The sequence below is a fragment of the Rhinoraja longicauda genome, chromosome 1 (assembly GCF_053455715.1).
Source record: "Rhinoraja longicauda isolate Sanriku21f chromosome 1, sRhiLon1.1, whole genome shotgun sequence".
In the NCBI taxonomy this organism is placed as follows: domain Eukaryota; kingdom Metazoa; phylum Chordata; class Chondrichthyes; order Rajiformes; family Arhynchobatidae; genus Rhinoraja; species Rhinoraja longicauda.
This window is the reverse complement of record NC_135953.1, coordinates 140,742,064-140,754,609: the sequence shown is the minus strand read 5'-3', so window position 1 is coordinate 140,754,609 and position 12,546 is coordinate 140,742,064. Positions and strand designations below refer to the sequence as shown.

The 12,546-nt window shown below is 46.6% G+C and overlaps 1 protein-coding gene across 2 annotated transcripts in view; it reads right to left on the bottom strand.

The window, feature by feature from the left end:
* Positions 1-4,177, bottom strand: part of uso1 (USO1 vesicle transport factor) — a 103,581-nt gene extending 99,404 nt beyond the window's left edge. For both annotated transcript variants that reach the window (XM_078407649.1, XM_078407640.1), the window contains exon 1: positions 4,053-4,177. In XM_078407649.1, the coding sequence (XP_078263775.1) occupies positions 4,053-4,118 (66 nt within the window). In that variant the 5' untranslated portion in view covers positions 4,119-4,177. The remainder of the gene's footprint in view (positions 1-4,052) is intronic.
* Between the last annotated feature and the right edge of the window lie 8,369 nt (positions 4,178-12,546).

Genomic DNA, 12,546 nt, shown 5'->3' with positions numbered 1-12,546 from the left:
ACGTTCTCTTTCCATCTACAAATGATGTTACTTTATTCCAACTTAATTCATTTTGAATTTATTTTAACTACTCAAGCAGTTTTTCCTCAACTTTTGAGGACAAGCATTTCTCTTATTTATTCCATAAAAGAAACTACAAACAACCTAAACAAGATCAACTGAGATTCAAGTGAAACACTATCATGCAATGGGGTTATCTTATCAACCAAACAGGAAGCAGAACAATGTTATCCAAACTTTAACCTCACGTGTGGATTTTCAACTTAACTGACCTTTAGTCCAATGACCAAAATTCACAACCTGATTAGCTGAGACTGATTACTGACAGTTCCTCTCTAAAGAAAAAAAGGTTTGGCCTATCTGCCACCTTTCAACTAACCCAGAAAACTGGATATCATGTTGATGGCTTGGTAACAGCAGATGTTGAATAGCGTTGTAGAAGTATTTTATTCAGTATAATAAAGAATACACCATACTCACAAACCTGTGATGACTGTAGTACAGACCTTGTATTTGATTGTTTTAATTTAACACTGAGGTAGAACTTCTGGACTTTTCAACATGTGTATGATTTTGTGGAAGTTTAAATAGGTGATGGTCTGTAAAATGCTCCTTTTATCTCAACATCCAGCAGTTTTTTAAAGCTCTGGAGAAGCTTTGGAAAGTAGTCAAAGAAGTTTGTGACTGCTGGGAAGCTGCCACAGGGACGTTTTCCAGGCTTTGGCATGTGTGAGTGTTCCAGGCCTATATCATGCCAAATAAAAAGTGCTGTGCATACAATGTTTCAGTCAATAAGCATTCAACTCTGTTTCTCTCTCCACAGATGCTGCTGAGCTTTTCCAACAACGTGTTAGATTTTCAGCATTTGCTGCTCTGTGCTTGCTCCAATTAAATTATGCCTGCCAGAGCAGAGTCTGGATGTCAGGGCTAAGATCAGGCTGGAAAACTGTCCATGCGGTTCAGGGACAGAAATTATCTTGGGAGGTTTGAAATGTATTCAAGAAGGAGCCATAGCTCTAAATGATTTATAATTATATCTACATCACAACGATCCACAATCCCATCCATTTTTTGGTGCTGTCAGCCAATATAGATTGTCAATAGGTATGGTCCAAACATTGATCTCTGTTTGTACTCAACTCATCACTGCTTCCCAACAAAAAAGATCTGTTTCTTCCCACACTCTTTATTAATCAATTAGTATATTAACTCCAATTTCTTGATCAGGAGTGTTCTGACAAACCAAATGTACCACATTCACTGGTTTGGAAATTTCTATTCCATTGGACATGTTCTCATACAATTTCAATGGATTAATCAAACATGATTCCCTTTCATCATTCCATTCTTACCCTACTTCGACAAAAATTCTAGGAACAGCAGCATCTGTGCAAAAGAAACAGAATTAATGTTTCTGATAAACTGGCTTCTACCCAAAACATTAACATTAACTGTTTCTCTTTCCACAGATACTGCCCGACAGGCGTTTCCAGCATGTGCATTTTTAATTGATTATCATTTTGCTCAACGCCATTGTTCTTTTCTATATATTTGTTATTACATAGTTTAGTAAAGATTTCAGTTAATCTATTACTGATTTTCAGCCGACTGTCAACAGCTCCCCATTTACTCTCTCCCACTTTTCTTAAACAGCAGGATCACATTTGCTGCCATCCAGTCGATCGGAAACATTCCAGAACCTATAGAATTCTAATTGATGATTGCCAATGCGTCTATTTGCTTCATGGTCACTACTTTCAAAGTTCAAATGTCGATTAGGTCCTTAGGAGTTTATGCCCTTCAGTCTCACCAATTTGTCAAACACTCTTTCATCACAAATACTGATTTCCTTCATGTTTTCATTCTTGCAGCACTTTAAGTACTCATAGATTTCGGGCTGGTTTAAGCATGTTTCTCTGTGAATTCACAAGAACATATTCACAACCCCTACGATCCAAGGCTGCTGTCATAAGGAGAATAAAACCTCTGAAAGAGTCAACCCTGAGTGTAGACAATAGACAGGTGCAGGAGTAGGCCATTCGGCCCTTTGAGCCAGCACCACCATTCAATGTGATCATGGCTGATCATTCTCAATGTACCCCGTTCCTGCCTTCTCCCCATACCCTCTATTCTTAAGAGCTCTATCTAGCTCTCTCTTGAATGCATTCAGAGACTTGGCCTCCACTGCCTTCTGAGGCAGAGAATTGCACAGATTTACAACTCTCTGACTGAAAAAGTTTTTCCTCATCTCCGTTCTAAATGGCCTACCCCTTATTCTTAAACTGTGGCCCCTGGTTCTGGACTCCCCCAACATTGGGAACATGTTTCCTGCCTCTAACGTGTCCAACCCCTTAATAATCTTATATGTTTCGATAAGATCCCCTCTCATCCTTCTAAATTCCAGTGGATACAAGCCTAGTCGCTCCAGTCTTTCAAAATACAAGAGTTCAGCCATTCCGTGAATTAACCTAGTAAACCTACGCTGCACGCCCTCAATAGCAAGAATATCCTTCCTCAAATTTGGAGACCAAAACTGCACACAGTACTCTAGGTGCTGGCTCACTAGGGCCCTGTACAACTGCAGAAGGACCTCTTTGCTCCTATACCTGGCTGTATTCTCAAAATGTGTACAGACCAAATGACTAGTGTTTTTGTAGACCTCACACTGCAATGGTCTGAGGTCCCCACCTGCCTTAAAAGGATCTCCATAATACTGGTGTCCAAGAGGTGACAAGCCACGGTGCCGTCTGACCTATGGCACCCACATCCATTGTGACACAGATCAAGTCCTGCCTCTTACAACCTGGACCCACTACTTCACTTCACCCACTGCCAAAACAGATTGTCAGGTGGTTGCAACTTTGCTGGCTCTCCACTCTGTGCTGGACCACATAGACAACAGGAACACAAGTCAGGCTGTTGTTCATCGACAACACCATCTTCCGTTCCAAACTCATGAACTGGGATAGAGATCAGTTATAGAAATGGGTGGAGAAATGGCAGATGGAGTTTAATCCAAGCAAATGCAGAGGGAAATAAGGCATTATGCTATACTTTCATTGGGTACAAGAGTCCGGAAGTCCTATTGCAGCTTTATAGGACTATTGTTGGGCTGCATTTGGAGTATTCTTTGGTATAAACCAGCATCTGCAGTTCTTTGTTTCTCCATCTGGACTTTATTAAATGCCTGACAGATGGAGAGACGACAAATCTTGCTTGGAGAGGCAACATCTTTAATGCTGTCCCTCCAATGCATGGGGCGAAACTGAGAGAAAGCATTTGAGAGGGACATTATCAAAGGAGGACATAATTAACAATGTTTTAGCACATCACTACTCTGGTTAGAGTGTGGGGTGGGTTGAGGCGCCCCTGCACAGCTGGCTGCTGAAGGGGTCGGATACTTGAGTTTGAACTGATTGTATTTATCTGTAGTATTATCTGACCTGTTTGGACAGCGTGCAGAACAAAACTTGTCACTGTATCGAAGTACACGTGACAATAATAAACCTTAACACATGGTCCCCATTTCTCCCTCGACAGACGCTGCCCGATCCGCTGTCCCCAGCACGTCCTATGCTATAGGCACAGAGTGCTGGAGTAACTCAGCGGCTCAGGCAGCATCTGTGGAGAACATGGACACAGAGTGCTGGAGTAACTCAGCGGGTCAGGCAGCATCTGTGGAGAACATGGACACAGAGTGCTGGAGTAACTCAGCGGGTCAGGCAGCATCTGTGGAGAACATGGACACAGAGTGCTGGAGTAACTCAGCGGGTCAGGCAGCATCTCTGGAGAGGGGGAATGGGTGACGGAATGGCCGGTTGCCAGCAGCGGATCCAGGTCCTTGGATCGTGGCTCAGCCTCAGGGTCAACCTGCCGCCAGGCCGAGACAGCCAGCCCCCCCACCCCCCTCTCTCTCCGCGGGTGAGAGAAATGGAGGCCGAGGCCTGGGTTCGGTTCGCAGGCCCGGCGGCGGCGGCGGACGTGTGAAAGGGCGGCGGACCCGGACTCGCCCCCCCCTCTCCCGGGGATCGGGTCGGGTCGCGGCTACTCACGGTCTCGGCGCCGCTGGGCTGCGGGCCGGCGCTCTGGCCGCCCATTACTCCTCGCAGGAAGTTCATGGCCGCCCGCCGCCGCCAACTGTCAGCCTCAGCCGCCGCCGCCGCGCCTGCGCACTCAGAGGGGGGAGGGGCGGGGTCGGGGGGCGGCGCCTCTGCCGTCACTGCGCCTGCGCGGCCGGCCGACGACGTGGCAGCCGCATCGTGGGCAGCGGGCAGCAAAGATACTAGAGGAGCAAGATGGACCACTCCGTTTGAAACCCACCACTGAAGTGTAGTGCGCAACGGAGCCGCCATTTTAGTAAGCAAACCCCCCGTTCTCTATGCCTCTCGCAGTGTAATCAGTGTTTTGGGGGAACAAGTATGTGTGATGATACCATTAATATGCAGACTGAAGAAGGGTCTCGATCCGAAACGTCACCCATTCCTTCTCTCCTGAGATGCTGCCTGACCTGCTGAGTTACTCCAGCATTTTGTGAATAAATACCAGCATTTTGTGAAATAAGTACCTTCGCTTTGTACCAGCATCTGCAGTTATTTTCTTACACTACCATTAAAATGCAGACTATATTTCATCTTATCAACTCACAGATTTTTGTGTTATTGTTTTGCTTTTTAAATGTTTGTGCAAGTTTCTGCCTACTAAAATGGCGCCACGACGTGCCGCCTTCGGGTTGGGGTCGAGTGGTCTATCTTGCTCCTCTAGTACCTTTGGCGGGCAGTGGGCGGCCTTTGGAGGGCAGTGGGCGGCTGCCCTGTCACAGAGCAGGAGCCACGTCAGTCGGCGCCGCCAAACACGACACGACGGCCATCAAAGGGGAGGTTCAACAGCAGGTGAATAGTAAACACATGGTGGGATCTTATAATAATAATTTTTATTTGTCATATGTAGGTTGGCACAGGGTCAACGGTACAAAATGAAATGCATTTGACAAGACAACGGGTCACCTCAGCAGTAATATTCCAAGGATAAATAAAATTTTAAAACATGACATTAGTAAGGTAAAAAGGCAATATTAAAAAATAGGTAAAAAGACATTATTAAAAATAATCAACATATATGATGTGAAATGTGTTTATGAGTTCAGAATCCTGATGGCTTGATGGTAGAAACTGTTCTTAAGTCCGGTGTTACGCGCAACCATACTCCTGTATCGCCTGCCTGACGGAAAACAAAAATAATGGAGGTACGCGGCCTCACACTGACTACAACACGACTAGTTGTCAAAGGGGAGGTTCAACAGCAGAGTGGGAAACACAAGTAGCTGCACACATGGTGGGATCTTGAGGGGAAAATCAAAAATAATGGAGGGACGTGGCCTCACTGACTACAACACGACAAGTTGTCAAAGGGGAGCCAGGTTCAACAGTAGAGTGGGAAACACATGCACATGGTGGGATCTTGAGGGGAAAAACAAAAAAATAATGGAGGGATGCGGCCTCTGACTACAACACCACTAGTTGTCAAAGGGGAGGTTCAACAGCAGGTGATTGGTAAACACAAGTAGCTGCACACATGGTGGGATCTTGAGGGGAAAATCAAAAATAATGGAGGGACGCGGCCTCATTGACCACAACACCACTAGTTATCATATCATATCATATCATATGTATACAGCCGGAAACAGGCCTTTTCGGCCCTCCAAGTCCGTGCCGCCCAGTGATCCCCGCACATTAACACTATCCTACACCCACTAGGGACAATTTTTACATTTACCCAGCCAATTAACCTACATACCTGTACGTCTTTGGAGTGTGGGAGGAAACCGAAGATCTCGGAGAAAACCCACGCAGGTCACGGGGAGAACGTACAAACTCCTTACAGTGCAGCACCCGTAGTCAGGATCGAACCTGAGTCTCCGGCGCTGCATTCGCTGTAAAGCAGCAACTCTACCGCTGTCAAAGGGGAGGTTCAACAGGTTCAACAGGAGAGCGGGAAACACAAGTAGCTGCACACATGGTGGGATCTTGAGGGGAAAAACAAAAGAATAATGGAGGGACGTGGCCTCACTGACAATAACATGACTACTGTATTTGTTGCTGGGGGCCATCAAAGGGGAGGTTCAACAACAAGAGATTGGTAAACACAAGTACCTGCTGACTTCCTTGAGGCAGAAGCTACTCTGTGTGAGGCTTTAGTCAACCTGTCCTCATACTACAAAGAGAATTACCTGAGAGCCAAGCCATCTAAAACCCAAGTCCGCGCCTTCCACTTGAAGAACAAATGTGCAAATCGAAGGTTGAAGATCATATGGAATGGAGTCAGATTGGAGCACTGTGACAGTCCAGTCTATCTCAGTGTGACTCTTGATCGATCTCTGACCTACAAAGCACATATCGCCAAGCTTAAAGGAAAAGTCAGTTCCAGAAATGCTCTTCTTAGCAAGCTGAGTACCTCAAAATGGGGAGCAAATTCTAAAACCATTCGATCAACAGCTCTGGCTCTCTGCTTCTCCACTGCCGAGTATGCCTGCACAGTGTGGGAGCGCTCAGCTCATGCAAGGAAGATTGATCCTATGCTAAACACAAGCTGTCGCTGCATCAGTGGATGCATGAAACCTACCAAGACTGACAACATCTACCTACTCTCTGGCATTGCACCTCCTGGAATCAGAAGAGCTGTAGCCAGTCAAAAAGAAAGCCTCAGACAATCAGAATAACATAAAATAATAGAGGGACGTGGCCTCACTGACTACCACACGACTAGTCAAAGGGGGAGGGGGTTCAACAGTAGAGTGGAAACACAAGTAGCTACACATGGAAGGATGTTGAGGAAAAACACAAAATAATTGAGCAAGGTGTGTAGGAAAGAACTGCAGATGCTGGTTTAAATCGAAGGTAGACACAAAATGCTGGAGTAACTGACAATAGCATGACTAGTTGTCGCTGGGCCCGTCAAAGGGGAGGTTCAACAGTAGAGTGGAAACACAAGTAGCTACACAAATTCGCAATTCTCTGGGTGAAAAAGTTTTTCCTCATCTCAGTTCTAAATGGCTGACCCTTCATTCTTCACATGGTGGGATCTTGAGAAAAACACAAAATAATGGAGGGACGTGGCCTCACTGACTACAACACGACGAGGTGTCAAAGGGGAGGTTCAACGGTAGAGTGGAAACACAAAATAATTGAGGAACACGACTTCACTGACAACATGACTAGTTGTCGCTGTGGCCATCAAAGGGGAGGTTCAACAGTGGTATTGTGTAGATAATGGTAACTGTAACTTTAAGAACTGAGTACCAGAATAATGCGATTTGTATCATGTGATATATTCATTATCTTATTAGTCTCCTGAATATATGAGAGTATGCCCTGTGTACTTTTGTAAAGTAAAGAAGACCCACGCTGGCAAAGGCTTGATTGAAAACCTGTGCTTGTTTCTATCTACATGCCACTGCCGTAATATCTTACAGGAGCGGAAACTCAAATAACTAAAGGTGATGGGATCTTGAGTAAAACACAAAGTAATGGAGGAACACGGTAGGGTTGCCAACTGTCCTGTAATAGCCGGGACATCCCGTATTTTGGGCTAAATTGGTTTGTCCCGCACGGGACCACCCTTGTCCCGTATTAGACCCGGGGGTGCTGTAGGTCTGGACACTGTAGGCCCGGATACTATAGGTCCGGACAGTGTAGGTCCGGAGGCTTGGAAACCGCCTAACAGAGGCTGCGCAGCAACCCGCCTCCCGGCCTGGGCGGCCGCCATTGGTGGAGCGGGAGCACGTGGCCGCTGGCTGGGTGAGGTCACATGGGGCGCAGGGCGGTGAGATAGTTGGCACCCCTAGAACACGGCCTCATTGACAATAACACAACTATTTGTCACTGGCACCATCAGAGGGGAGGTTCAACAGTAAAATGGAAACACAAGTAGGTACACATGGTGGAATCTTGAATAAAACACAAAGTACTGCAGATAGACTCCATAAACTGGAGTAACTCAGCGGGTTAAGCAGCATCTCTGGAGAGAAGGAATGTGACGATTTGGGTTGAGACTCTTCAGACTGAGAGTCGGGAGGGGGAGATACAGAGATAAGGAAGCGTAAGGTGTGAGAACGAGACAAAGGGGATGGAGATCAAGGAAAATGTAGAATAGATCATTGTTAGCTGGGGGAAGGTAACAACAAAGCAAACAGATAAAATGTAATCAGGGACAGTCTGACTGGTCGGAGAACTGGGAATACCGTATGATATTGACTTCCATAACTTCAAGTAACCCTTGCTTTCCCTCTCCATCCCACCCCCTTCCCAGTTCGACGGGTAAGAGGCTCTGAGCATTCACCCTGTTTATTCCTCTCATGATTTTATCCACCTCTACAGAATCACCCCTCAGCCTCCTGTGCTCCAAGAAATAAAGTCCTAGCCTGTGTATGAATGCGTCTGTGTGTAACTGTTCAATGGCTCAGTGGTACTTTATTTGTCATGTGTACCGAGGTGCAGTGAAATTCACTTTTGCATACAGTTCAGCACAGGTATACATAAGCTCTTAGAAATACAGATAAGCATTCCAGATGCAGTACAAGTGTATAGCAGCAGTACACTGAGACAGTATACACAGTCGCCAGATTTGGCACCACTTTCAAGTCCCAGTTGTTGTTAAGTGCTCCACGCCTTCGTGCAACTGCAGGCCGTGCGCTCGGCCTCTTGGTTACTCCAGCACTTTGTGTCTCTTTTTTTGTAATCCAGCATCTGCAGTTCCTTGGTTCTCCAAATCTGTTCAACCTCTCCTTATAGCTAATACCCTCTAATCCAAGCAGCATTCTGGCAAACCGCCTCTGCACCCTCTCCAAAGCCTCCACGTCCCCCCTGTAATGGGGCGACCAGAACTGCACGCAATATCCAAAATACGGCCTGATCAAAGTCCTATAAATCTGCAACATGACTTCCCAACTCATATGCGCAGCGCTGCAATGGAGGCAAGCATATCATGTGCTTTCCCTGCCACTGTTTCACTAGAGGAACAAGGATTGACACTTGTTATATCATTGGAAAAGAAAAGAGTGCAAAGATCTCCTCATCACGCACGGTGTTGGGTGCAAATGACTGCAGCAGGACTGGCCACAGCCTAATTTGTAATAATATCTCCATCAACCTGGCCCCATTATAATTATGACACGCCTTTATGGGTTTCGTGTGCACGTCTGAGTTTATGTGCCTGTGATGCTACTGCAAGCAAGAATTTCATTGTCCATTAAACCCTCGATTTAACAGACCACGGTGGGGTGGGAGGATGGTGTCTGTTATTGCCGACTGTCCGCTCTAACCAAGTGAGTGGGGTAAATTTTAACCCAAGGCCGGGAGGGAAGAAACGCGACATCATAATCATACTCTATAGAGCTCATGGGGCTAGTGGAATCAGGGGATATGGGGAGAAGGCAGGTACAGGTTACTGAGGAGATGATCAGCCATGATCACAATGAATGGCGGTGTTGGCTCAAAGGGTCGAATGGCCTCCTCCTGCACCTATTTTTTTTGTTTCTATGTTTTGCAACATACAAAGAATTTCATTTGCCATACAGTCATACTAATAAAAAGCAACAGAACAGACAAAATACATTTGAACATGAACATCCACCACAGTGACACCTCCACATTCCTCACTGTGATGGAAGGCAAAAAAATTTAAATCTCTCCTTTCTTTGTCCTCTAGCAGTCGGGGGCCTCTAATCTTCCGTTGGCGGGATGATCTTGATTCTCGTAGCCGGCGGTCGGGCCTTCTGTATCGGGCGATCAAGCTCCTGCATGGCGGGGAGGGGGATCTCAGTTTCCCCGCGCCGAGCGATCGGACCCTGGGTCGGGGCTGGTTGAACCTCGTGCGGCTATGGAGCTTCCCGACATCGGTCCCTACCCGAGACTGCGAGCTCCTCGATGTTAAAGTCTGCAGGCCGCAGTTGGAGCGTTGATCCCAGGCAAGGGATCGCAGGCTCCGATGGTAAGACCATGTCCCCGCGGTGAGGCTCAGAGTCAGTCCCGAGCAAGGCCCCCAGTTCCATGATGTTAGGCCGGAGAGCGACCGGAGATACGATCCGCAAAACAATCGCATCTCCGGCAAGATAAGAGATTGAAAAAAAGTTTCCCCCGACCCCCCCCCCCCCCCGGAGAACATTAACACAAACTTTCTAAACACACTAAAAATAACCCCAAAAAATGAAAAAGACAGACAGACTGTAGGCAAGGCTGCCATCGTGGCGTCACCTGGTGGAAAATATATAGACCCTGCGGGGAATGGGGGTTTAAACAAATGGGTATTCAAAGGCTGGGCGGGGAGCCACAGCGTTCCCCTCCCCACGCAATGCGCTGAGAACGGGCCCAATATTCACACCGCCTTCATGCTGTTCACTCTCTCCGCTCCCGTGAACAGAAGCTCCCGCCACGTGGCGCCAGTTCAGTGGGTAACTGGCCGAGGTAGGGGGCGTTGTAATGGGAGTCTCGATCTGCTATAAGCAAAATCTGCTACATAGAAGTCCATTATTGTGAAGGTTTACTGTACCTATACATCACTGTACCTGTGCCTATGAGAACAAACTCTACTCGACTCGTCTGGAACATCAGCATTGTCGCAAGTGTCACTACAATGCTAATGTTGAAATTCTCAAGGACACCATAAACGTCAACCTTTTCTAGTAGCAACTCACAGGCGATCTGGTTGTTCTGTTTCAATCTGAGTAAAAACTCGGTGTCAATGACGACTGCGTTTTTGCCTCATCTCTTTTCTCAATCTTTCTGAAATGTGGTCTCTCACTTCCAATAAACTGAGGGTGCGTGGAACTAATCCTCAGAACCAGTGATAAACTGTTACCTGCAGTGAATACACTCGAGAACTATGCTCACCTGAACCCTAGTAATCTTTCGGTTTAGGTTCATTATTGTCACGTTTGCCAAGGTACAGTGAAAAGCTTTGTTTTTTTAAGAATTAGAAAGTAGGTGCAGGAGGAGGCCATTTGGCCCTTCCAGCCAGCACTGCCATTCATTGTGATTATGGCTAATCATCCACAATCAGTAACCCGTGCCTGCCTTCTCCTCATATCCCTTGATTCCACTAGCCCCTAGAGCTCTATCTAACTTTTAAATTCATCCAGTAAATTGGCATCCACTTCCTTTCTGTGGCATAGAATTCCACAAATTCACAACTCCCTGGGTTAAAAGGTTTCTTCTCACCTCAGTTTTAAATGGCCTCCTCTTTATTCTTAGACTGCGGCCCCTGGTTCTGGACTCCCCCAACATTGGGACCATTTTTCCTGCATCTAGCTTGTCCAGTTCTTTTATAATTTTATACGTCTCTATAAGATCCCTCTCATCCTTCTAAACTCCAGTGAATACAAGCCCAGTCTTTCCAATCTTTCCTCATATGACAGTCCCGCCATCCCAGGGATTAACCTCGTGAACCTTGTTTTACATACTATTCAATCAGATCAGATAATACCATATATAGATACAAGCATTTCAACATATGGAGGACCGAGGCAGGTGAGAGGTTAGAAGTTGATATGGAGGGTGATGAGACAAGGTTTAGTGGACAGAATAGGCAGGAGAAAGGCAGGAATGTTGGTTTAATTTGCAACAAGCAAAGGATGATCTCCTTTGTGGGAGTGTACTGCAGGCCTCCAAATAGTCAGCGGGAATTAGAAGAACAAATGTGCCAGAAGATTGCAGGCAGTTGCAGGTCAAATAACGTGGGTGTAGGGGATTTTAACTTTCCCAATATTAACTGGGAATGTCTTAGTTTAGTTTTGAGGTACAGCGCGGAAACAGGCCCTTTCAGCCCACCGGGTCCGTGCCGACCAGCGATCCCCGCACATTAACACTATCCTACACCCACTAGGGACAGTTTTTACACATTACCAAGCCAATTAACCCACAAACCTGTACGACTTTGGAGTGTGGGAGGAAACCGAAGATCTCGGGGAGAAAGTACAAACTCCGTACAGACAGCACCCATAGTCGGGGTCTCCGGCGCTGCATTCGCTGAAAGGCAGCAACTCTACCGCTGCGCCACTGTGCCGCCCGTGTGTGAAGCTGGAGAGGAAATTGCAGGAGCTCTGGCTAAGATTTATGAGTCGTCATTAAATACAGGCGAGGTGCCGGAAGACTGGAGGGGGGCCTCTATTTAAGAAGGGCTGCAGGGAAAAGGCCGGGGACTATAGGCCAGTGACCCTAACATCGGTGATTGGAACGTTACTGGAGTATTCTGAGGGATTAGGTCCGTGCATTTAGATGGACAAGGCCTGATTAGGTATAATCAGCATGGTTTTGTATGTCGTGTCTGTGTTTTGACGATGTGACCTAAAAGGATGTTGAGGGCAGAGCTGGAGTTGTTGTATATATGGATTTCAGCAAGGCATTTGACAAGGTTCCGCATGGTAGGCTGCTCTGGAGACAGTTGAAGGAATAGAAAATTAGCTTAATGGAAGGAAGCAGGGGTTTTTTTCGGACTGGAGGCCTGTGACCAGTAGTGTGCCTCAGGGTTGGCTGTTTGTTATCTAGATCTATGATT